We start from the raw sequence: 26,523 nt of genomic DNA, 5'->3' as shown, positions 1-26,523 counted from the left end.
CCATTTAGATCCAACTATCTACCTCCTGAATTTCAAACCTTCGGAAAAGAACGTGACCAAATAACTAAGTTGTCTATAAGAGAAATCACACCTGTACGATAGAAGTTAAGTAAAAAGACATGCCAATTATGTCCAGCAGGCAGCAAGAAACAAATTGTTATTGAGACTCAACTTTGTCTCAAACTGGCCTGCAGAAGTTACATTCATCAATCTGATCAAACACAACTTTGAAGACAAGGAGGAAAATCACAAAGAACCAGCAGACTTACAAACAGCTCAAAATGCTAGGGCTAAGGCATCAATGAAGATCAAAGCGAGCACCGTGATATCAAGTGTTTTTTTTTTTTTTTTTTTTCATGAAAAAGACTTCTATTAAGTAAGAACAAAAACCCGCGAGAGCAAGCTCAAAGCGGAATACATCATGAAATCATGAGGATAATAAAAAACCCCTCAGAGTGAGGTGGAAAGAAACCAAGGCTGAGGCTGAAAGTGCCATCTCAACCCTGTAGTAGATTCAGAGAAGAAAGGAGAATCCTTCCATTCCCTGAAGAAAGAAGCCCTCCTAGCTGAGGCTGCACGGGAGTCCCCCTGCAGCAGAGTGTGTACGATGTCTGTCCAGATACTAGCCAATGTGTGCGAGGGATGAACCTGAGTACCCTCCATAGCCTCTGTGCATCTGGCTCTCCAGATATGCCAGGCTGCGATGCTCGCTATAATCTCCCAAGAAGTATCCACAGAGGCATGTACAGCTGTAAAAGGACGGTGTGGAACCACATCCAACGAGCAGAACTCAACCCGATGACGTCGAACCGAAATGGCCCGAGAGGAGTCAAGTCCCTCATAGAAAACCTGAGGTCCTGTAAGAGAAAGCCAAGCCACCGAGCCCCAAGTCATAAAAAGTGGGGAATGGGCAAAGTGACTGAAGATCCTGGCTATCCCCATACAAATCAATCTTGCCTGTCTGCAGTCCCATAAGTAATGCTGAATAGACTCCAAAGCAAAAAGGCAACGAGGGCAAGTAGGGTCGGCTCCGAATCTGGACCTCCAAAGGTTCACTGCAATCCCTCCATGAATAGAAAGCCAAAAGAAGATAGTGATCTTTCTATTCCTGTGGGAATTCCAGAGCCTCCTCCAGAAGTACCTCTGTTGATCCGCAGTAATACCAAAAGTCTCCCAATGAGGAACTCTGGAGGGTCTCCAGCCTCTACTACTGAGCTGAAATCTCCTGGCATTACTGACCATGTAACGAAAGAAGGGGATGGTCTTCTCTCGATGCCCCGCGTCAATCCACTCCCACTCTCCGGGGTCCCAATGTAAATACCTGATGGGAACTCCTCCATAGAGCCAGAGTCTCCAAGACCCGGTGGAGAGTAACTGGGGGTCAGGGTCTAAGAACCACTCTGAATCTGATCCCTGCATCAAAAGGCCTACGACCCTGATAGGCTGAAAAGCAGACTCAAGCAAGATATCATATGTAGATCTGAGCAATCTGCCACCATCCTGGACACTGAAAACCAAAGCATCCTCCTGTGCATCTTGGAAGGCTAAGACCTGAAGTGGAACCCCGCCTCTCGAGAAAGTACCTGCCCAAGTGGAGGAAGTGAGGCATATCATCTGTGTCTATCCAAGCCTCTGGAAGGGCTGTCTCAATCTGCAAGATCCTCCCTGCACTCCCTCTGAGATGTCCTGTCAACCTTTGTTGGGGTAAAGGCACATTGCCACCCCTTTATTAAAGTTAAGACATCTATGACTGTCTTAAGACAGTCATAGGATAAAACCTAATCCTAATAAAACTAATGAGTTTGTGGTGTGGCTCATCACTTCACACCCGCACATTTGGAGTCCTCTCTCTTTCTCACTCTCTCCCTCTTGCTCTTCTTCCCCCTTCAGGCCCTTCAACTGGTATCAGAGCCACCTTTCCCCTCTACCCTTGACCAGCCACTTGCCCCTCGACCTCTACCTAGCCAGCAAAACAGCAGCGCCGTACGGACGTACGTCGTCCGTACAGCCGTACGGACGGGCTTCGAGCAGCGACGGCATTGCGGGCACGGGCATCGAGCGTGGGCACGGATCGGATCAGGGCGCAAGCGCGGGCATCGAGCGTGGGCACGGGAGCTAGCTCGGGCGCGGGCGCGGACTGTATAGCAGCTGCTAACTGCAGCAGGGCGGCGCCGCGTCACGTCAGCAGCTGTCTGCTATGGTCATCTCATGCACTTGTGCTTTTGGCATGCTTATGACAATGATGTGTGCATTCATGCTTTGATTTGTCATTTGTTGCAAAGGTCTTACCAATTGATTTATTTCAATATTGGTAGTGTATAATTGCATACAATGATTCTAATTTAACAAGCACGTAGAGCTCAAAAAGATGATCACTTTTCCCTTTTGGAGCGTGTCCAAATTCTTCCTGCATAGCAGCTGCTATAGCTGCATAGCAGCTCTCGGGCGTCGCACATACAGGTACACGACTGTACGGCAGTCCGTACGACGGGCGTCCGTACAGTACGGACGACGCCGCCGTACCTGCAGGGAGCTACATCAGGGCAACACTTTCGAAATTTTTTTGTTTCCCCTCTTCTGGGATTCCGTACACTGCGCAGATACAGGAAGTACAGCAGGCGCAGATTTTTTTTTGTTTGGGGAAGAAAGAGAGGAGAAAGAGCACTCTGCTCTTCATTCCTCTTGATTCAGGATCATCTTTCAGTTCACAGAACTGTGTTTTCTTGAAAGTACAGCAAGTACCTTCATTTACCTCGTGCTTGAGGAAAAGAGAACCACAGTGTGTGGTTGATTGCACAGTTATTTTGTTCTGGGAAGGTAATGCCTTGATTTTGCAAGAGGACATATGCTTTTACTGGGTTTGAATCTCAGTTTACAGGTGAGCAGATCATAAGGCTTTTGCCCGGCAGGTGATGCTTTGTATGCCTTGAGGCAGTGTGGTGCCAGAGAGCACACATTTGTCTTGATTTCCGCAGTGTCGAGGTGACATTTTCTTGCAGGTCACATTTCTTGTACAAAACTCAGAGAACCTCAGTTGAGCCACGCTTGGCCAGGGCGCATCGAGTTTACTCGGTCCCTAACTGTCCATCGTTGACAGTGCTCAAAAGGTTCCTCATTGAGTGTTTGTACGTTGGGATCTGTGTATGTCATTTCTACACAGGGCAGTATATGCATTACACTGTTGGATGATTTTGTCAGAGAGATTTTCATATTGCATGCTACCTCAGTGTTGAGGTGTTCTTCACTTGGTTCAGGTGTCAGATCAAGGGGCTTTTGCCCAGATTTTGTTTGATAGCACTTGGGTCACCGACAGAGATCTTCAGATGCATTTTATCCCCTTGGCAGAAGGGTGATTGCTTGGGATTTATCTCATTTTCTGTTGCAGGTTTTGTGACAGGCTGAAGTGTCATTTTTTTTTTTTGGGTGTTTGCCAAGTGGTTTATGCATATTAACTCAGTGCAATACCTCATCTGAGGTGGGAGAAGTGATCAGTACAGCCAGTACAGCAGTGTTTACAGCAGTGTTTGTGCTTTGTCAGCTGATTATGCACTGTTAAGCACTTGTTGAGCAGCTGCAGCAGTCTGAAATTACTGTTTTTATGCCTCTTTGAGCACGGTACAGTGTGTCAGAAGGTACAGTATTTGCAGGGACATTTACTGTTTTGCTGCAGATTTTCCTGACAGTAAAAAAACAGCACTATTGTGAGTGCTCCTGGCTCTTAATAGAGCAGGTTTTTTTTTTTCTGAGAAATCAGAATTTTTATTCAGTCTTTTTACTTCCAGTGAGTCAGATACTTTCCTTATCTGATATGGCATCAGGGGGAAGTGATTCTTCAATTCTGAACATAAAGAAACTGGAAGGAGCACACAATTATGCATTATGGGCAGAACAGTGCTTGAATGTACTTCTATCAAAGAAGATTTCTAAGCCCATAAGGGTGAAGGGTGTCAAGCCATCTGACATGGCAGCTGATGACTGGGAAGAGCTTGATTTGTCCGCAAGGGCAGCTATCATGCTCACTATTTCTGACACTCTTGTGTTCAATGTTCAGGCTGAAAAGACCTCTTATGGTCTATGGCAAAGGCTAGAAGAATTGTATGCCCAAAAGAGCTCAGCCAGTAAGGTTTATTGGTTGAAAAAGCTGGTTGATCTTCGCATGAAGGAAGGTACAGCTATGACCTCACACTTGAGTGAGTTCAATGCCATCTTTACACAGCTGATTGCACAGGGAATGAATCTTGATGAGGAGTTCAAGGCTACTTTCTTGCTGTGTACCCTCCCTGAGAGTTGGGACACTTTCAAGACCACCCTGTCAAATTCGAATGTCACTCTTATTTATGCTGATGTAGAGAGCTCACTCCTTATGGAGGAGATGAGTAGGAAGAATAATGCGAGCAGCAAGTCTTCAAATGCCTTGCAGGTATAGGAAAGAGGCAGGACTCAGCAGAAGGGGAGATCTGCTAGTAAGTCCAAATCCCGAAGTCAGTCCCGTGGTAAAAAGGATATTGAATGCTTTTATTGTGGCAAAAAGGGACATGTGAAGTCCAAGTGCTTCAAGTTCATACGGGATCAGAAAGCCAAGAAGGCTGAAACAAAGGATGCAGGAAATGCAAGCAAAGGCAAAGGCAAGGCCAAGGCAGATGACTTGGATGCAGTGAATGTTGCAGCAGAGGACAGTGACAGTGACATACATGATGTTTTATGCTCTTCTGCTGTAATAGCACATGCCTTGGTTATTGATGGCCATGACATGCACACCTGGCTCTTGGATTCAGGTGCTTCTTTTCATGTTACTCCTCATAGGGAGTGGTTTACTTCCTACACAGGTACTCATGGAGTTGTTCATCTTGGGAACAACTATGCATGTCAGATTGCAGGGATTGGCAGTATACAGATAGTATTTCCTGATGGACGCATATTCATGCTTGATGGTGTCCGCCATGTGCCGCAAATCAAGAAAAATCTGATTAGCACTGGCTTATTGGATGACAGTGGTTACCACACCACATTTGGGGATTCCAAATGGGTGATTACTGATGGCCAGGCTGTAGTGGCTGAGGGTTTTAAGAGTGATACCTTGTACTCTTTTTATGTTTCCAGTGTGGGTAATCATATTGTTGCCATAACCGAGCTGCCAAAGGTTTCATTGTGGCATAGCCGGTTGGGACACATGTCTGTTAAAGGAATGCAAGAACTGTCACGTTTGGGTTATCTGCCGTCTCTTTCTTTTTCAGATTTGCCTACTTGTGATCATTGCATATTTGGCAAGCATTCTGTGACTCCTCATAAGAGGAGAACTCCCCAGAATAGAGCACCACTTGATCTAGTGCACACTGATTTGTGTGAGATGCCACAGTTATCACTAGGGGGTGCAAAATATTTTATTACTTTCATTGATGATGCCACACGCAAAGTGTGGGTCTATTTCTTGAAGCATAAGGGCGATGCCTTAGATGCTTTCAAGAAGTTTGTCGCTCAGGTTGAGAATCGGACAGGTCGCAGGCTGAAATGCCTCAGATCCGATAATGGGGGTGAGTATGTGTCACATGCTTTTGTGCAGTTTTGCCAAGCTAAGGGCATCAAACAGGAACTCACAGCCCCTCATAATGCATCTCAAAATGGTGCAAGTGAGCGGATGAATCGAACTATTCAGGAGAAGGTTCGATGTATGTTGTCTTATGCTGCATTACCCCATGGCTTTTGGGCAGAAGCCGTGCAAACAGCAGTTCACATTATTAACAGGTCGCCAAACAAGGCTTTGGAGTTGAAAGTTCCAGAGGAGGTGTGGTCTGGCAAGCCACCTTCATATAAGCACTTACGTGTATTTGGCTGCGAGTGCTTTGCTCATGTACGCAAAGAACTGCGCACCAAACTGGAGCCAAAGTCTATCAGATGCATCTTTATGGGTTATGGTGACGAAGGTGAAATGGGGTACAGGTTATGGGATCCCGTTAAACGGAAGATTATACGCAGCAATGATGTCATCTTTAAAGAGGATAGTGTACACAAGGAACCCGTGCAACCTGTGGAATACAGGAGGATTATTTATGATGATGTTGGACAGCAAAGAATGCCCATTTATATGCAGCAGCAGGCTGCTGCAGATAACCCTGTTCAAGAGGGTATACAGGCTGAAAATCAGCCAGATAATTTTGCCAATGATGCACCACTGGATATGCCAGCAGATGGGGCTGTAGAACAGCCAGATATGGTGGTTCAGCCACCCGTCATGCATGACGAACAGGCTGGACAGCAGCCTAATCCGGAACATTTTGTTAGGAGGAGCACCCGTGTACAACGGCCTCCTGCCAGGTTTGTTCCAGGAGCCAATAATGTGGCTGATTTTATCATGCTGACAGATTGTGGTGAGCCTTCCAGCTTCAAGGAAGCTATGGAAAGAACAGAGAAAAAGAAGTGGGAGAAAGCCATGCAGTCAGAAATGGACTCCCTACTTCAAAATGATACATGGGATTTGGTGCAGTTACCTGCAGGCAGAAAGGTTTTGCCATGCAAGTGGGTTTACAAAGTCAAAGTTGATTCAAATGCTTTACCTAGGTATAAGGCCAGATTGGTTGCCAAGGGATTTAAGCAGGAGAAGGGCATTGACTTTGATGAGATCTTTTCCCCTGTAGTCAAGATGACTACTTTAAGAGCAGTGTTAGCTCTTGTTGCTCATGACGACATGGATTTATGTCAGATGGATGTGAAGACAGCTTTTCTTCACGGAGATCTCCATGATGAGATCTATATGAGTCAGCCAGAGGGATATGCTGTTAAAGGGAAAGAGCAGCTTGTGTGTAAGCTCAAGAGGAGCTTGTATGGACTCAAGCAGGCACCAAGAGAATGGTACAAGAAGTTTGATGCCTTCATGCAGTCCCAAGGGTATCATAGGTGTGAGACCGATCATTGCTTGTACACCAAACGGGCAAAGGATGGCAATTTGATGCTACTCATTCTATATGTGGATGACATGCTTATTGCCAGTAAATCTCAGCATGAGATTAGTGCTTTGAAGAAACAACTGCATAAGTCTTTTGACATGAAAGACTTGGGTGATGCAAATCATATTCTTGGCATGCGGATTACTCGTGACAGGTCCAAGGGACTTTTGTTTCTGTCACAGAAAGAGTACATTGACAAAGTACTGCAGCGCGGCCCACTGCATGTAGAGTGAGGCACCCAGTGGTCTGCCACGATCATCTAAAATACTGTCGTTCCACATGATGGGCTGCCTATCAATCTCTTCCCGGGAGGAACGTGATATCAAGTTTGGAGGAAACCTCTAAGAAAACAGGAGGCCTGCTAAAATTAGTTTCCTCCATACAAATGCAAGGTAGGAAACAGATGCACAAGAAACGATGAATCACTGCAAATGGAAAAGCCCTATCCCTGGCTTCAATGCATGAGCCCAAAGTGCAGCAACTAACTGTACACAAAAATGAATCCCTATGCATAGCCTAGTCTCAAAGGAGGTGTCAAGGTCAGAACGGTTAGGGTCAAGCCTCCCATGTGGCACTAACACAAGCTTCAAAAAAGGGGTCCCAGATTGCACAGGCCTTTCCCAGCATGGAGTTCCCGAAGACGAGCTTTTTCCATCGACTCCAGCTAACAACAAGCCATCCTACGCTTGCACCTCCTCTTCCGATCTCGCTAGCCCGCAGCGCCACCTAGCTCCCGCAGCAGGTCTCGCAACAAGAGGGGGGTCGTCGTCCAACCGAGCCTCAAGTTGAGCTGATCCCCTAGCTCAGTCTGGGGTGTTCGCTTTCAAAAAGGGGTCCCAGATTGCACAGACCTTTCCCAGCATGGAGTTCCCAAAGACGAGCTTTTTCCATCGACACCACCTCCTTATGCCTTGACTTTTCACATATTTCAGAGCATGCTTGATCCACATGAGCGGATCTACTTCCTACAACACCAACTCAGAGATGCAAAGCTCTACATTGCTTCCCTAGAGAAGATAGTTTCAGAAATGAAGAATGAAGGCAGACAAGAGGTAATCCAAGAAGTCCTACAGCAATGCAATACTGCAACTCCTACACCACAGCTTGTAGCCAAGGTCCAAGAAATAGTCACCACTTAGCTCAAATCCATGGGACACGAATTACAGCAACAATACATAACAAGATCAACAAATGCGATGTTTATACAAATGTAAGAGAGCAGCAAGCCATACCAAATAACAAGAATATTTTATGTATTGGAGGATTGCAAGACAATTACCTTAGCTATTTTGAAATGGAAGAGGAAGAGGAATGCATTGATGACGAAAAGATTATCCAACTCAAGAGGGCGGTGCCACAAGTCAGTTGGGATGAAAATGACATAAGGCTTATCACCCGAAAGGGAAACCAAGCACATATTTATTTATTTTTTTTGCAAAAAGAGACTTCTATTAAGTATTAAAGAAAACCGTTAGAGAAAGCTCCATACGGGATACACCATGCAATGCATGAAAAGCTCAAGAGCCAAAAAGAAAGGATTGGGGCTGATAGTGCCACCTCAATCCGGTAGAAACCTCCGAAAAAAAGGGAGAACCCCTCCAAACTCAAAGAAATATAGTCCTCCTAGAAGAGGCTGCCTGTGAAGGCCCTGCATGCTAGCCCATATAGCTATCAAAGTGTAAACCGTGTCACTCCAAATACCCGTGAACACCTGTGATGGGTGTATCTGGGTGCCATCCAAGGTCTCTGTGCATCTGGCTCTCCAAATGTGCCAAGAGGAAATGCTAGCCAAAATCCCCCAAGAGGTGTCCACTGAAGCATGCGAAGCTCTGAAGCTCTGAACGGAGTAAGTGGTACATCCTGAAGGGAGCAAGGCTCTATCACCTGCTGGCGGATCGAGAGTGCCCAAGAAGAAGGCTCACCCTCATAAAACACCTAGGGCCCAGTAAGGGATAACCATATGACCGAGCCCCAAGTCATGAAGAAAGGGGAAGTATAAAAAATGATGAGTATCCGAGCAACCCCTTTCCAAACAGTCCTCGCCTGACTGCAGTCCCAAAGGCAATGTCGCACTGACTCCTCTGCAGAATGAAAGCGAGGGCAAGTGGGATCAGCCCCAAACTGTGATCTCCACAAGTTCACTGCAATCCCTCCATGAATAGAAAGCCAAAAGAAAAGAGTGATCTTTCTATTTCTGAGGGATTTCCAGAGCCTCCTCCCGAAATTCCTACGCAAATCTGCGGTGATGAAGAAGCTGTCCCAATGGGGGGCTCTGGATGGAACCCAACCCCTACTGCTCAGCTGAAATCTCCTAAAATTACCAACCGTGAAACGAAAGAAGGGAATCCCCCTCTCTCAGTGCCCATGATCTATCCACTCCCACTCTCCTGGGTCCCATTGCAAGCACCTGATAGGTGCACCTCCATATAACCACAACCTCCAAGATCCCAGGGCCAAGAGCCGAGGGTCGGGGTCTAAGTACCACTCCAAGCCCGCTCCATGGTCCACAAAACCAGCAATCCTGATAGGCAACCTCTAGAAGAATATCATCCGTGGATCTAGAGAGTTTACTCCAACCCCAACGTCAAAGACTAGTGCATCTTCCCCGAGACCTCGAAGAGCGATCACCTGTAGAGGAACTGTTGTCCTAAAAAAAGCTTCCATCCAAGTGATGGGGTAATAGGCATATGCCTCAATTGTCCATTCCACCGGGATGGTTGCATCTATCTGCTGAACCCTACGTGCTACCCCTCTGAGGTGACTCACGGAATGTAGTCTCTGATCCTCAGGTAGCCTGATAAAAGCCTTCCAAGTGCCTATTGTGTAGGCAGGGCCTCTCTCCCATCTAGACCACTGCATGTAATGGGAAGTGTGCAGTGGTCTGCCATGCTCATCAAGTATACTATCGTTCCAAATGATCGGCTGCCTATCAATATCTTCGAGGGTAGAGGGCGGAACCATTCGAAGAGTGTTCCTGAAGCTCCCCCAAGCTTTCAGGATGGCAGTCATGAGAGAAGAGGCAGGAGATCTGATAGAGGCGGAAGTAAAAATCTAGCGAGGGCTATCCACCCAATCATCTCCCAAGGTAGGTGTGCAAGCCTGAATGTGTCCAAAAAAGAAATCCTTCCAGAGTCCTCCCCAGGCATGAGTCCCCTCACCACCACCTTACAAAGCAATGCCCTATACTGCAAGTCCGAGTCAATGATATTAAGGCCCCCTTCACATGTAGGGAGAATAACGGTCTCCCAGGCCACCCTCGCCGTGCAACATCTGCCGTGCCATCAAGTCCACTCCATAAAAAGTTCCTGACTGGTCTAATGAGCTGAGTGATGCAATCACCAGCAAGAACACACAAACCAAACAGTGCCAAAAGAACCTGGTTCATTACCACAACTCTCCAGTACTGGGGCAAATTGCTGTGCTGGAGAGATGCCCAATCCTACCTGGCCCTAGAGGAGGTGATGGTACCGTGTCCAATGACTAGAGGGAGAATAGAATTTGAAACTGATATGCATGTACCTCCTCTGGTTCCCAAGGCAGGAAGCCAAAAAGTCCAGCCTGAAAGCAACTTACATGACTTGGAGCAATCTCTGACATCCAGCTTACATGACTTGGAGCAATCTCTGACATCCAGTTTGTGTACCTGAAATACCTGGATGGAGCTGATTCCTGATCAGATGTCTGTGACGGCAATCAGGGATGCCGCCTTCCAACTAGCTATCCTCATTGACGGGAGGAAGCGGGTTGGAATACCTTACCCGACTTGGTGGCGGAAAAAGAACCCTCCACCGGAGCTGATCGAGAAAGATCTCTCAAAAGGGATGCCGATATCCGGCTCTTTGAAAGTGGAAGGTACAAAATCATCATCAGGGACATCAGAGAGATTCTCCAGAGCGGAAAAGGAGTTCTGCTGAGCCAGTCTTGGGGATGGGGTCTGAAGGATTCCTATCAAAGTAGGGAGAGAATGTAAGACCCCCTTCCCTCTATCCATGGAAGGAGGCTCCTGATCAAGAAGTGCTGCAGACAAGGTGCCAACAACCTGGGCTGTTGAGGGGGGTAAAGCTTGATCCTGGGGTGGGATGGAGAAAGGGTCCTGAACACTAGGCTCCAAGGCGTTAGCCTCCCGAGGCTCCAAGGGGGTAGCCCTTGAAGCGGTGGAGGTATGATCTGAAGTAGAGGGCCTAACCGCGACTGGAAAGAGCATTATGTTGAAAAGTGTAGCCCGGTGACTGAGGCTGCAATTCCTTCCAGAGGTCAACTAGATCCAAATGCAAAAGTAGTTGAGACCAGGCATGCCTTTCAGGAGATAACATATGATCGTGGTTGGAAGTGTTGTCTCCCTGTTGTGGAGCATTATTGAAATCCCCACATATGTAGGCATGATATCTCCACAGGTATTGTTGCATAGCATCCCAAATTACAGTTCTGTCTCGGGATGACTGAGGTGCATAAACTGAAGCAAATTCAAACACCTCTCCTCTTATAATGCATTGGAGAACAAGCCATCTGCCTTTGTTGTCATTTAATGCAATGACTGGTTGAAGCTCATGTTTAATCAGAAGGACAACCCCTGAGAAAGAGTGCTCCCCAGCATAGAAAATGTCATACCCACAGTAGTGTCCTGTCTTGCCTGCATAAATATGTTGGTTGTGCTCTTGTAATGCTACTATGTCAGGCTGAAATCTGTTGATGTACAGCCACACAGATTTCCATTTCCTACTGTCACACATGCCCTGGACATTGAGTGTAAAAGAGGTGATGTGAGCAGTCATATATACAGATATTTATAGTAATGTAACAACTATGTACAGCAGCAAAATGTATGAGGTCAGCCTTGCATTTCTATCTTAGGGTCGAGGCCTCGCCCCTGAGAAGAAGTAGTCGCCTGAGAAGTGGACAGCAAAGCAGCAACCTCTTCTTCAGGGAAGAGTGTTCTGCTGGCTGTTACTGCAGCCCATGTAATTCCAATTCCTGTATTGATCTCTGGGGTGTTTCCGCTAGAAGAGGCACCATTCCAAGTGCGGGGGGGTGGAATTCTTCGAGCAGATATAACCTTTCTTGGGCTCTGCCAGCCATCAGTTGAAGGTTGCTTTCCTTTGGACAAGGATTGAGTAGCAGGAGACGAAGGTAAAGTAAGATTCGCATTGATAGCTACTGAATCTTTGCCTTTATCTTGACTCCCAGAATGCTGTCTACTGCTTTTATTTTTGTTGGCAACTGGAGTAGGAGCATCTTTAGTGGGCATGTGGACTGGCAAGGTGACATGATGTATTTTATGTTGGTTCAGTGGACACTGTGAAGCCATGTGTCCAAACTTTTTGCATTCAAAGAAAGCCCCTGCAAATAAACCCCATTTGAGTTTATAAAATGCACTCCCCATGTTCACATTATTCACCGTGACTGAGTAAGAGTCCGGTGTGGGGTTATCATTATCCCAGAGAACGTAAAATCTGTTTGAATTACCATTTGGCCGTGGTGGGCAGACCACTTTACCTAAAGAGGCTGCAATTTTAGGCAAAAGTGAGGCCATGCATTGGGGAAAATCAACAACTTCAACCCAGACTGGGCATCTGTGTCGGATTAAAGCCTGAAAGTCCCTTGTGGGAGACCATGGCAAGACATGCACCATTTGCTGCCCAAAAAAGAGAGGTGAATGTTCCAAAAGCATTTGTCTGTGGATCTCATCCACCATGATAACCTCAAAAAAGCCCCTGGCTGCATAATGTACTTTACGAACAAAAGAGCCAGCCAATGTGCGTGTCAGCCAGTTGCCTATTTCTGCAGCAGGTGGCATCCGGCCTGGAAATAATAATATGACTGCATTCTTGGCATACTCTCTGACTGGATCCACAATTTCATCGACCTCAACCATGAGGCCAACTGAAGGAACCGAGTCTTTCCACTCTTTTCTCGTATCTGCAAATCCTTCATGCATTACATCATATACTAGTTGAGCCTCAATCGTGTCATGCATCGGGTCATGCTGACCCTCAACCTGCTTTTGTTTCTTGCAGGGAGCCGAACGCTCCTTTTGAAATGTTTTTTCATATGAATACTCTGCCATGACTTAGTAAGAAAAGGAGCTCGAGGATGAAGTACGAAAGGGATTAAGCAGGTTATGCTATACGGACCACCAACGGGGTTGTACGGAGAAGTCTGTACGGACGATGATGAATTGCAGAGAAATACCAAAGGAAATTTGTACGTAGGCTGGACTGTATAGAGAAACTGACGAAGACTAGGAGAAACTGAACGAAAGTGGTACGGTACAGGCTGGGCGTACGGAAGCTGACGAAGGGCTAGGCTGTACGGAAGCTGACAAGGAGACTAGGCTGTACGGAGAGGCTGACGAAATCTGTACGGAAAGGCTAGGCTATTTCTGCGTTGTACGAAAGAAGATGGAGAGCAGGGAGACAGTACGGGCATGCACGCAGATCTGCGCAGGGATGGAGACCGTACGGACGTACGGACGTACGGAACGTACGGACCAAAAAAAAACCCGCAGGGGGATCAAGGCGAGGCGCTCCTCCTCTCAGCTCTGTCACGTCGCTCCCTCCTCTCTCTCACACACTTTTTTTTGGTAAAATCCATTGTATTTATATGCTCATGAATTTACAATATGGGAAGTCTCCCACACACTAGCAAAGAACTCCGAAAGACTCTTCCTCTCTCTCACACACACACACTTTTTTTTTTTTGGTAAAATCCATTGTATTTATATGCTCATGAATTTACAATATGGGAAGTCTCCCACACACTAGCAAAGAACTCCGAAAGAGAGCCCGATAGAAGAACTCAAAAACAAGTAGAGAACACTTCAAGGCAAGTAGCATCCAAATCCCTTGCAGCAAGACTGTCATGTAAAGACTGCTTAAGGGACATTCTGAAGAAAATATATGCCTGAGGAAACTGTTGACCCATCCTAGAATGCAGTCTCTGTGTCCAGATGGTCCATAATACCCAAAAGCGAGTCCAATGAAAGAAAAGGAGTAATGGAGACATCTGAGATGAGCAGCATCCAAACATCCAGAAAAGTTTCCCAAATCTGATAGAAGGGAACCGAAGCCGCAGTAAATGAGAAACATGAGTGATCAATGTGCGAGAGTGCGGGCAAAACCATAATAAGTGAGGAACTGTCTCGCGGGGATGAGAGCAACGGGGGCAGAAAGGAGAAGCAATGCGGCGAGCTGCCAATTTCACCCCAATGGAAAAGGCTCCCACTATACATCTCCAAAAGAAAAGCCTCTGTTTCAATGGCAATTTGGTTTTCCAGATTTTCATGAGACGGGATTGCCACCAAGATAAAGGCCTATCCAAATTCCAGAGAGTGTTGGCATGCTTGTCAATCCATGGCTGTGGAAGAAGAAATCTGTAAACCTTCGAGGAAGTCAGATTGTGTATCGAGAGTGTATGTGTAGCAGGAGGTATGGAAGTCAAATTCCAGTCCATTAATCTGTCCTGTGCAAACAGTGGAGGAACCGGAACAAATGGCTGCAACATAGTTGAAAGTGTTCTCCAAATGGATCTATGATGCAGACCCAAAGAGAATGTCCTGCAAGCTTGTGGAAATGAGAGTGTATAGCCTTGTTGATCCACAACATCACCAACAAATCTTATGCCCAATTTCATGAGATTATATGCTTTGATAGGTGCCTGTAAAGCGAGAGGCGATGCAAACACCTTGCTCCAATGGATGCTTTCCAATCGAAAAGAATTGCCATGATGAGAGGAAGCACCTGTCCATTTTGCATATGAAAGAATTCTCTTCCAATCATGAAGAAAAGCAGTAGAAACAGGGCAACCAGGAATTTTTCCCTGAAAGGTAGATAAAACTGCTTCCCAGTGATCTGTAATCCAATGCCCATATGCATGGGAAGCCATGTTTCCACACATAGCTGCTAACATAATAGCCCATGGTTGTTTTTGCTGAAAAAAATCAGCAATCATAGTGCTCTTTCTTGCCAACATATGAACCTGGAGATTGAGAATATTCAGCCCCCCATGAGTCTTGGGTGAACAAATAGACTGCATAGGTAATAGTCGCAAAGCTTTTTTAAGAGATTTGCTTTTCCAAAATATCTCCATAGCTTGGGACATATAAGAGGCCAAATGCTTGAAAGACCAAGGAAGAAGAGGCAAATAAAATTGCACATATGCCATAATGATGGACTGTACTATCCGGAGTCGAACATGTAGAGGCCAAGTGGACAAATGCCAGTATTCCAGCTTCTTGTTGATCTTTTGAAGCACCCATTTGAGCTGTTGTTGCGGAGTAATATTCCAGCCAATGGGGTATCCGAGATGTCTGACAATAGTAAGGGAAGAGATAATGTGGCCTGGCCAAAACAGTGCATGCCAATCAGCTTCTTTCAAAGCTAGAAGTTTTGATTTCTGAAAATTGATATGCAGTCCAGCAGCTATGCCAAAATCATTCAGTGTATGCATCAAACGAGAAAGATCACTTTGAGAATTCCTTGGCATGAAGAATGAATCATCAGCATAAGCCTGTGCAAGAAAAGACTGTGCCCCTGGAATTTGCAAACCATGAAGCTGTCCTGTATCTGCCAGATAGTCCATATGCAAGAGTAACGGATGGGTAGCAATGGCATACAGTAAGGAACTAAGAGGGCAACCCTGTCTCACTGAGCGAGTCATAGTCCAGGTTCTTGACAACCCACCACCAAGCAAGCACTGTGCAGTGGCATGAGAATAAAGCCAGTAAATGATGTGGACAAGTCGAAAGCCAAATCCCAATTTTTGCATAGTTTGAGAGATGAAATCCCAATGGACAGTATCAAAAGCTTTCGCAATGTCTACTTGCAGAATGAGAACATCTTGTTTAGAATATTTGGCATACTCAATCGCAAGCAAGGCATTGGAGATATTGTCAGTGATCTGCCTTCTGGGGACAAACCCATACTGCCTAGGATGAAGTCCTGCTTGCAAGAGGAAGCGAACCCTGAGGACAATCATTTTAGCAATGAGTTTGTAAATGACAGGCATGAGGGATATAGGCCGCCAATCAGCCATCGTCTCACACAACCTTTTTTTGGGAATCAATTTTACTAGGCCATGTTTCCAGGATGAAGGTAGAGATTGTTCTGCCCAAGCATGATTGATCATTAGAAGGAGAGTATTCTTGAGATCACCCCAAAATGCACGGAAGAATTCAACAGTCAGTCCATCCCAACCAGGGGAGCTGTTTTTGCGTAGATGACTCAAAGCATCTTCCAGTTCACTAAGCATAAAAGGCTGCTCCAATGCATGGGCCTGTTCCCGAGATACTATGGGCTGAACATGCATAAGAAATTGAGACCTGGCTGCATTTACTTGCATCAAATGATCAGGTTGAGAGGAAAGGAGCTGCTGAAAGTGACGAGAACATTGCAATTCCAAGTCTGATTTGGAAGTGGTCCAGGTGCCATCAGCTTTCTTGATCCTGCAAATATCCTCCTTTCGCCTATCCGCATGGAGACTTTTAAAAAAGGCTTTGGAGGAGCAGCCTTTATCCAAAAGGGGTTTCATACGAGCTCGAATTTGCCACTTCTTTAATTTGCGAAGATCATTTTGATGGATGATATGAACCGCATAAGCACAAGAATCCTGTTCAGAAGAAGTAAGCTGCCTATGAGAACTGATTGCATCTATTTGCTGCTTGTGGGATTGAGCCCAGTTTATCTTGAGCCGAAGGTTTTCCATGTAACTCCGTCCATAGTCTTGAATAACAGCCTGTAAACGATGAGCAAGGCTGATCCAAGCAAAATCCATATCCTCCTGAGCATGTAAGAGGAGGGGACGGACAGCCACTCTCACCATGTTCTGAAATTGTTGATGAAGCAAGTAGGCACTATTAACATGGAGCAAGCGATGACCAAAAAAAGGCATATCATCTGTCAGACGTGCTATTGATAATGTCAAGCATACTGGGAAATGATCAGATAGCAGGAGGGAGTGATCAATCCGCAATGTACATGTGAAATCAGCATACTGCTGAGCATGCAGCAAATACCATCTGTCAAGTCGAGCCCAGTAATGATTAAAAGCATTGTGATGATATGTATAACCCATATCTGTGTCCCTTGTTGAGAGCCATAGATCTTCAGCATGCAGAGATGAGAGCATATCTTCCCAATGTCGGAACTCAGTGGGGATCATGTGAGAGCGATGAGTAGTATTATCTTGGGAGGCAGGCGAATTGTTAAAGTCTCCACACAAAAAAGCATTGGAAAGCCATGGGTATTGTTTGAGGGAGTCCCACATTTGAGCTCTAGTCGCAGAAGTTTGTGAGGCATAAACAGATGCTATTTCATAGAGAGTATCCTGCCAGGTGCACCTGATCACCATCCATCGACCCTGAGGATCATTGTGGGCCACCGTGGGCTGTATATCATGTTTTACAAGCATGCAAACCCCCGAAAAGTGCATTGTACCAGCATAAAAAATATCATAACCAGCATAGTGGCCTTGCTGACCAGCCAAGAAATGTTGATTGTGTTCTTGTAAGGAGATCACATCGGGATGCATTCTATGTACATAATGCCAGAAGAGTCTCCACTTATTGGCATTGCAAAGACCCTGAACATTGTATGTAATGCAAGTAATTGAAGTAGACATAAAAGATATGTACAGTCAAACCAAAAGGCAGAATAGAGTGTAAACTGTCAGGCCTCAGCCATGACATCAACATCCACCTGGGCTCCTGGATCATTAGCTCTATGATCCTCATCATTATCATATACAGGGATGCCTCTTTTTAGCACATCAACCCACAGTTGAGAAGCAAGGCTGTCAGCAGGGGAAGAGGTCTGACCAGGGGTAGAAATTGAGGCATCCCAATGGCGAGATTGTAGTGGACGTGGTTTGAGAGCAAAAACCTTTTTGGGTTGCTGCCAGGCACCCTGGGGAGAGACATGAGATTCTGAAATTTTGCCTTTACCCTTATCCTTTTGCTTAGCTGAAACCTGAAGTACATTTTCTTTGGAAGGGACAGATTTGAGAGCCACATCACCCAGTTTAGTAGGCATTGCCTTAGACCCCGAGGCATAAGTCGGAGGGGGAGTATTTTCTGGAGCAATAGCTGTGGGAGGAAGCTGATGCAGAACTGCAGGACACTGTGAGGCTAAGTGGCCGAACTTATGGCATGTGAAACAAGCACCTGCAAAAACTCCCCATTTCAAGTCAAAATATTTTTCACCAAGGGGAACATCCTCCACTTCTACCGCAATGGAAGGAGGGGTTGGGTGATCTGTATCCCAAAGAATACAAAAGCGATTGCGATTACCCGAAGGGCGGGGTGGGCAAACAACTTGCCCCAAAGAGGCTGCCAAACTTGGTAACTCAGCCCTCATATAGTCTGGAAAATCCACTACCTCAACCCATACGGGGCAATGATGTCGAATGAGGCTGTGGTAATCTTTGTTTGGCGACCATGGCATGACATGCACCATTTGTCTGCCATAGAAAAGGGGCGACATCTCCAAAATCTGCTGGCGATATGAGGCATCTGAAAAATGCACCTCGTAAAAACCCCTAGAAGCAAAATATACCCCTTCAACAAAGCAGCCTCCCAACAATGCCTGAACCCATTGAGCCACATCATTTGCTGAAGGTAGCTTTCCTGGGAAGAAGATAATAACTGCTTGCTGAGAGAATTTTCGAAGAGGAGCAACCAATGATGGAAGCTTCAACTTGTATTTGATGGCCGGGGGAGGTTTGGCCCACTCCTTCCGGCTGTACTGAAATTCATCTTTAAGCATATCAAAGACATAGTGAGCGTCGACCGAATCTGTAGTAGAAAAATCAACCTGTTGTCTTTTGGAGTCCCGGGTCGACTCCTTACGAGAGTAGCTTTTGAACTGAGCTTCCATGAAGAGAAGCAGGGCAGGATTGAAAGAAGGGCAGAGCAAAGAAGGACTGTACGGACAAAGAATAAGCTAGAGATGCGAGCTGAACGGAAAGAAGGAAGAAGCAGGGACTGTACGGAAAGTACGGTTGTACGGAGGGGGCTGTATGGAAGAAGCTGAGCGGTATGGGGGTACTGAAAAGGCACGCAAGAGCTGTTCGGAGAAATAAAATTGGGCGGGGAAACCAGGCTGTACGGAAAAGGACGAAAATGTACGGACGTCTGGAAGAGGTTTCAGAAAAGGTACGGCAAGACGATAAAAACAGAGGCAGAGTTACGAAAGGCTACGCAGGGAAGAGGCGGATCAGACCGTACGGCTGTACGGTGAACATGCGGCTACCGTACGGATGTACGGACAGACGGGGAGTCTGTACGGGATGCAGGTGAGGCTCGTCTCCACCTCTCTCACCGGCTCACACACACACACACACACACACACACACACACACACACACACACACACACACTTTTTTGGTGAAATCTTTGATTGATTATATTATATGAGTAGCAACCTCAAAAAAAGGTGCTACAATTACGTCAACTGAAAATTTCAGTATATGCCAAAAAGACCTCATGATCTATGCAGCGGGTCTGCAAGCAATCAAAGAAAGATTGCTGCAGAGAATGCCTAAAAAAGCCAAACAGAGAGAAAGTAGGATCACCAAAGACTTTACAATTCCTATATGTCCATAAAGTCCATAGTGCCAATAGCGAACGCAAACGAAGAAAAGATGAAACTCCGGTCTGGATGGATGAAACTTAAATAGCCAGAAGAACTTCCCAAACGGAACAGATGGAAATCTCACTCGCAGGTGCTGTCAAAGCAGATCAAAAAACTCACGAGAGCATGGACAATGCCAAAACAAGTGAGGCACAGTCTCCAAAGAAGCAGAACATTTGTGGCAAAGTGCAGGAGCAATATGTGGATGAGCTAATAGCTGTCCAGATGGAAACACTCCCAAAAGAACTCGCCAAAAGAAAACCTGTTGCTGAAGAGGTACTTTATAGGCCCAAAGTTGTTGTAATCTTTTCCTCCACCACTTGGCTGGGCGATGCATTCGCCAAACAGTATCACCTCTCTCTGAAACCCAAGATTGAGGCAAAAGGATTTTATACAATGCACGTATAGTAATCGGAGATAGCCTCAAAGGACGAGAAGAGGACCCTGGAGAAGTCAAAGTCCAATCTTCCAGCCCGTCCTGGAGTTCTAAAGGAGGAATCACAACAAAAGACGAAAGCATAGAAGTAATTGGTCGCCACAAAGGACGATAATGAGAGCCCAATCTATATGTAGTGGCTGCTAGAGAAAAGGGGAGCACAGTACCAACATCATCTACCACCACATCATTGACTGTCTCTATCCTACCACGTCAGCTTATCATGCCACATTAGCCCTATCGTCCCACATCATCACCTTGACCCAGTCAGCATGCCACATCAGCTTTGACCATGTCATCTGCCACGTCATCATTGCCAAGTCAGCAAGGCCATGTCATCTAGGTTGACTTGTACCTAGGTTAGGTCAACTTGACCCTGGGTTAGTCAACCTAACCATGGTTGGGTAAACCTGACCCTGGGTTAGGCCAGTCAGTGCCACCTTAGCACTACCACGTGATAGTCCCCTATCAGGCACAATTACATCTTGTAAGACACACACAGTCACCGCATGTGCACCCAGTTGCCACATCATCACTGCTCCACTAGGCACATCCCTTGATCCCTAACTGCCACATCATCATTGAGCACTTTGCACCCTTTTTTGTCCCTCCACCTAGATCAAGTCGTATCTCTTGATCCAGGAAGAATTTGAGGACGCTCCAAAAAGAAAAATCGCTCGATTTTTCGTACTCTACGCGCTCGTCACATCATGCACACATTTCGACACAACTATGCGAGATCTACCCTAAACCTCATCTTTCATCCTTGTTAAGTACTTGTTAAGTAGTGTCTCCTAAGCAATGGAGCTTTTCACACTTAACTCTTCTGTATTTTTGGCAAAATTATACTCTGAAAAGATTGGGTGGATAAAAATGGTTCTTTCAATGAGGTCTTGTTGCAACTCGTCGCAAAGGCTTGCCTCATGTAAGAGGTGTCCTTTCTTCGATCGACGGTTGGTGTATATTTAGATCGATCGCCATAGAGTATACGCTTTGAATTTCCCTAAGTTGCCAATCTAAGCCATGCTCAAAACTCCCGACTAGTTCCTACTCGGAGTCAGTCCCTACGCTCACATACGGTTTCACATCATCACATTACCAAACGTTCATCAGTTCAGTGAGCTTTCTTCAGAGTGTTCAGAGGCATTGTTGATTGAAGAGTGGGCAGATAGCACATAATTTGATTTAACACCTACATGCCATCATTGTAAAGCCTAATTGGCTATTTCACGACATTGTGCACTTTATTTCAGCCTTGTAAAGCCTCTTGGCTATTCCGAGCATCATTTGTCACAAGCCTTGTAACTCAGATCAGAGTATATATTGCAGTTCTACTTCACCGACCGTTCAGATTTCACTCGCCACAATCAGTGTTTTGTAGTCAATTCAAACTGTGATTTTTCACGACACATTTGAGTACATTTCTTGCACCATGTCTACGTCTAGCAACCTTAATCTGGAGGCATCTACTAAGCTAGACAACTCCAATTACGGCACATGGAAATACCGAATGGAGACCATTCTTGTACTTCAAGACAAATGGGATTTTGTTGATGGATCTACACCTAGACCATTGGACGATCCAACCAGCAGTAGCGCTACTCCACTAGTTGTCACAGCACTGGCAGCGGGATCTATAGCTATACCAACAGTTTCCGCACCTGTAGCAAATCCTGCCATTGCCCAAGCACAAGTAAAATGGGATAAGAAAGATGAGTATGCATATCATCTGATCAAGCAGAATGTGCAAGATGTCATGCTAGGACAACTCAACACCGTCAAGACATCAAAAGAAGCATGGGATATGTTCGCAGCTCTCTACGAGTCCAAGAACACTTCCAGGATTCTCACATTGAGAAACCAAATCAACCAGAGTTTCCGGAACAGCAGCGAAACCGGTCATGCTTACGTACTTAGAATCAAAGACTACAACAATCAACTCGTAGCATAGCAGGAGAGACCATGAATCCAGTAGAAATGGTTAAAGTCATCTTGAATGGACTAGGAGAGGGATACGAGAATCTAGTCCAGAGTATTACCATTCAATGGTAAATTTCGACACTAGAAGATTTTCAGTCAGTGCTACTTGGTGAAGAACTCAGGACTCGGGCCATTCATGCACGCAAAGGTCATTCTAATGATTAGGCATTCACAGCTTCATACAGAAGCAGAGGCAGGAGCGAAGGCAGAGGTAGATCAGCCTCAACAACATTAGCATCAACAAAGAGAAAATCATTCCAACCGAAAAAGATTCCAAGGACAAGGGAATGCATCCACCAACGTGTGAAACATCCAATGCAACTACTGTCAAAAGTTTGGACACTATGAAAGAGATTACCACAAGAAGCAGTACGACCAAGGCGGGCAATCCAGTAGCAATCGAGGGACTTTCAGCGGAAGAGAAAACCATCGTGGTGGACATTCTAGTCACAGTCATTATGCAAATGAACATGGGAATATGTTTCTTGCAAGCAAGGAAATGCAGAAAACTGATACAGTGTATCTACACAAAAGATTTCAATACAAAAGAAGATTTCAGCTATTAAGTCGACCAAGCAGATCAGGATCCTTGGTATATCGACAGCGGTGCATCATCTCACATGACAAATCATCAAGAATGGTTCACAGAGATGAAACCATTGGAAGGTCATAAGAATGTCATCTATACGACAGATAATACACCGAATCCAGTTCAAGGGACATGCATTATTCCTATGAACAACTTCACTGGTACGAAAGGATTGGTGAAATATGTACTCTACGTTTCGAAGCTCAGCAAGAACCTCTTGTCAGTAGGTCAAATGGCAAAACACAACTATCGAGTCATCTTCGACAGAGATCAATGCACTATCAAAGACAAATCCAGAAGATTTCAACTAGTAGGAAAGGGAGTCAAGGAAGGACGCTTGTATAGAATGCTAGCTCCAGTACCAGATTTGCATGCCATATCAGCTCAACCGCAACAGATGCCACTATCTGCAAAATGGCACAAGAGATATGGTCATGTCAATTTCAAGAGCTTGATAGATCTCAGGAATCAGAATATGGCAATTGGGATTCCTAAGCTACAGTTTCTTGGAAAAGTTTGTGAAGTATGCTTCTTCGGCAAACAAAAGCGAACCAACTTCGGCAGAAGCACCTCTCGAGTAAGAGGTATTCTTGATTTGATACATACAGATGTATGGGGTTATGCCCAGACCAGCAACATCAATGGTTCACTTTACTACTTGACTTTCATCAAAGACTAGATATTGTTGGGTCTACTTTCTGAAAGAGAAATCTGAAGTGTTTTCCAGATTTCAAGAATTCAAAGCCATGGTAGAAAACCAGACAGGTAGAAAGATCAAAGCCATGAGATCAGATAGAGGAGGTGAATATATGTCTTCAGCACTCATGAACTTTTGCAGAAGTCACAGCATTCGAAGACAATTCACTTGTGCAGATATTCCTCAACAAAATGCAAGAGCTGAAACGAAAAATGGTACTTTAGCAGACACTGTTAGAGTAATGCTTAGTGAGAAGCATCTTCCGAATCAGTATTGGGTAGAAGCAATAGCCACTGCAAACCATTTGCTTAATCGGCTTCCTACCGAACCAATTCAGGGTATGACACCTTATGAAGCATTCACTGGACACAAGCCACACATTCGACATCTTCGCATATTTAGTCGCATAGCATATGCCCACATACATGATGATCATCACAGGAAATTGGATGTGAAGTCACACAAGTGCATCATGGTTGTCTACAGTGCAGAAAGCAAAGCATACAAGTTGTACGATCCCATCACCGCAATGTCATTATCTCCAGAGATATAATCTTTAATGAGGAATCAGAATGAAAAACCTCAAACACACATGAGATAGACTCACCAATTTCACAGTCATCTATAGAAAAGGTTGATGAAGAAGAGCAAGAATTGCCAGAAACACTCCGAGAAACCTGTACGATCTAATGAAGGACAAAGTGCTTGCTCCAAATCATCCTAGACCCCATTATCACATGTAGCCTCTCAAATCTCCGCTAATTTGTCATCGCCGACGATAGGTCACTTCCCCAAAAGGGCAGATAGATCACTCCCCTAGAAGGTGCTACATACATGGCTATCGGCCTCACAAGCGTATCAAATAGCCATCCCGTCGGAGGGTCCTAAAATTGTCTCTGAAAGCACTCTCATTGTAGTCGAGCCAAAGCTCCTTACCCTCGCGTGAGTCATGCCCTAACTCCATGAGTCATCGTGAAAACTCGCCCCACGAAGATTACACTACATAGGTGAATCCTTGGTAAGTGAAGCTGTGCTAATGAAGTACTTCCCATGAGGTGTTGCAAATCATAACCTTGGTCTTGCCAAGGTTGACATTCACAGCTCTCTCCTTGCAAAACTCCTCTATGACCTCTTAAGTGCCTCTATAGGCATGCTACCGAAGAGGAAATGAGGGCTACGTCATCTACGTATAACAATATCCGTATCATCAAATCAACAAGCATGGATCCCTCCCCTCCTAGGCGATCAATGAGGGTGTGTGTGAGTGTGAGGGAGGGTGTGAATGTGTGTGAGAGCGAGTGTGAGCGGGAGGGTTATAGGTAGGCTGATACGTAGACTAGGGTTTGAAAATAGGAGTGTGAGTGTGTGAATGTGCATGTACTCACAAATTACATAGTGCATTCAAGTTGTAAAGGTAGTCCATGCATAATCAACGCAATCAAGTTATGTGCCCAAAGTGGTGCAATGGCATCACGTACCATGTCCTTATATGCATCATGCTGCAAATAACCGTTATGTCACACACATACACACACACACACACTGATAGCCACTCACATAGCCCACATCTTGGAAAGCGAGTCTGCCACTATATTCTCTGCACACTTTATAGCGCTTGCCCTTTCCTATCCTCCTCCCCGCCTCAATCTCATCCCCTCCCCCAGCTCTCCTTTTTCTTTCTTGCCCTCCTTTTCTTGCAACGAACAAATCATTCAACTAGTTTGAATTGGCCTTCACACCTCGATTGGCAATGGACTTACAATCAGCCAATCCTAACCCGCTTCCACCGACCGCAAAAACAGTTACATTTTCCGAAGACGAGTTTCAGCAGCTCAAGAAGGATGTAGAACTTGAAAGTTCTACCACTTTGATCGCATGCATCTATGGGTCTCACCCTTTTAGATCACAAGCCAAAGACTGGATGCTCGGGAGAGAAACTCCTTCTAGAACGGGACACGATCCCCTCTATTACTAGGGGCGTAGTGGTTGAGAAATCCAACCTTACGTCCCCCAATCCGAAGAAGAATCCACTAGGCTCTAGAGGAAAAGATAACTGCGTGTCTAACAACCAAGGGGAGAAAAGAGTCCGAAACTGAGATACATGTACCTTCGCTAGTGCCCAAAGCAAGTGACCAAAAAGTGTGGCTTGAAAGTAATTTATCCGACTTTGTGCATCTCTGGTATCCATCTTATGCTCCTAAATGAATAAGACATCAATGGAGCCACCAGTAACACCTGGATGAAGCTGATTCTGGATCAGCTATCTGCCGCGGTGATGGGGGACACCACCAACTCCCTATATGTTCCAACTAACAATCCTCATGGACCGGAGGAAGTAGCATGAAACATCTTACCCGACCAAGTGGCGGAAACAAACCCCTCAATGGGGGAAGACCTCTTGCTTAATGAGCGAGGGAGCGAGCCAAGTGGAAGAATATCCACAGGGAAAAGAACTCGTCCAGTTGAGGAAGAAGACACCCTGTCAATAACACAAACCCCAACCACTGTCTCACCAAAAGTAGAAGGCACAAATTCCTCCTCTGGGAAGTCCGTGAAATCTGCTATTGCTGCAAAAGAGTTCCCGTGAACCAAACCTGTCATAGGGGTGCAAAGAATCCCTTCAGAGGGAAGTGGATCAATAGTGTACATAACCCCTGTCCCTCTATCCAAAGGGGAGCTGAGGGAAGGGGCTTCTCTGAAATGCCACGATTCTCGAAAGTTGCAGGGGCCTCTCTAGCCAGAGAAAATATAATCAAGTGCCTCGCCAAGGAGAGGGGCTACCGCTTAGTCAGTGGGAGAAGCTGCAGCCAAGGCTACACTAGAGCACTAGCATCTTGAACCGAGTGATATGGAATATCAGTGGAAGACTCTGAACTGATCCATAGATGCAAATTTTACCGAAATGTAAATCATACACTGAATTCGATGAACCCTGAGCAAGGATAGAATGCAAAATTCCCAAACTTTCTTGTAGCTTGGCTTAGGCATCCTGAGATCATCAGTTGCGCCAGCAAAAAAGGAATATGATCTGAAAATTAAGGCAAACCAGATCCAATTGCAACAAAAATTGGTATGCTCCTAGTAGAAGACATTGTGATGCAATTTATCTCATTAGTTTCAAGTTTGGAGCAGTTCTCTAGTGCCTGCATCAGATTCAGTGCCACTTATCAGGGCAAAACAGTTATGAATGCCAAGACACCTAATACTGCACTAGCAAATGAGTTTGTGATTCAAATTATCCAATTATATTGGAATTT

General features: G+C 45.5%; 2 protein-coding genes across 4 annotated transcripts in view; both read right to left on the bottom strand.

Annotated features, from left to right (window-relative positions):
• The window catches only part of LOC147899845 (uncharacterized), a 360,557-nt gene that overhangs the window by 171,533 nt on the left and 162,501 nt on the right, over positions 1–26,523 (bottom strand). The gene's annotated exons all lie outside the window — the stretch shown is intronic.
• On the bottom strand, positions 127–25,867 carry LOC147899846 (uncharacterized). Its single transcript, XM_087377062.1, has 3 exons — positions 25,621–25,867; positions 17,950–18,558; positions 127–188 (listed from the first exon to the last, which is right to left on the bottom strand). The coding sequence occupies exons 1-3, from the start codon at positions 25,865–25,867 to the stop codon at positions 127–129; spliced, it is 918 nt and encodes a 305-aa protein (XP_087233188.1).

Source organism: Dipteris shenzhenensis, chromosome 7 (genome assembly GCF_047967505.1).
Source record: "Dipteris shenzhenensis isolate YYH24624 ecotype China chromosome 7, Dip_SZ_1.0, whole genome shotgun sequence".
Classification (NCBI taxonomy): domain Eukaryota; kingdom Viridiplantae; phylum Streptophyta; class Polypodiopsida; order Gleicheniales; family Dipteridaceae; genus Dipteris; species Dipteris shenzhenensis.
Note: the sequence above shows the minus strand (reverse complement) of the source record. Positions and strands in the feature narration are given on the sequence as shown.

What these genes read in the sequence shown, in the direction of transcription:
- LOC147899846 (XM_087377062.1), bottom strand. Translation starts at nt 25,867, where the DNA reads ATGACAGGTTTGGTTCACGGGAACTCTTTTGCAGCAATAGCAGATTTC. An exon ending in TGTTTCCGCCACTTGGTCGG is followed by an intron (nt 18,559 to 25,620) that starts GTAAGATGTTTC and finishes TCTTCTTCCCAG; the next exon opens with GAAAGCTACCTTCAGCAAAT. An exon ending in GGCAATGCCTACTAAACTGG is followed by an intron (nt 189 to 17,949) that starts GTGATGTGGCTC and finishes TAACTTCTGCAG; the next exon opens with GCCAGTTTGAGACAAAGTTG.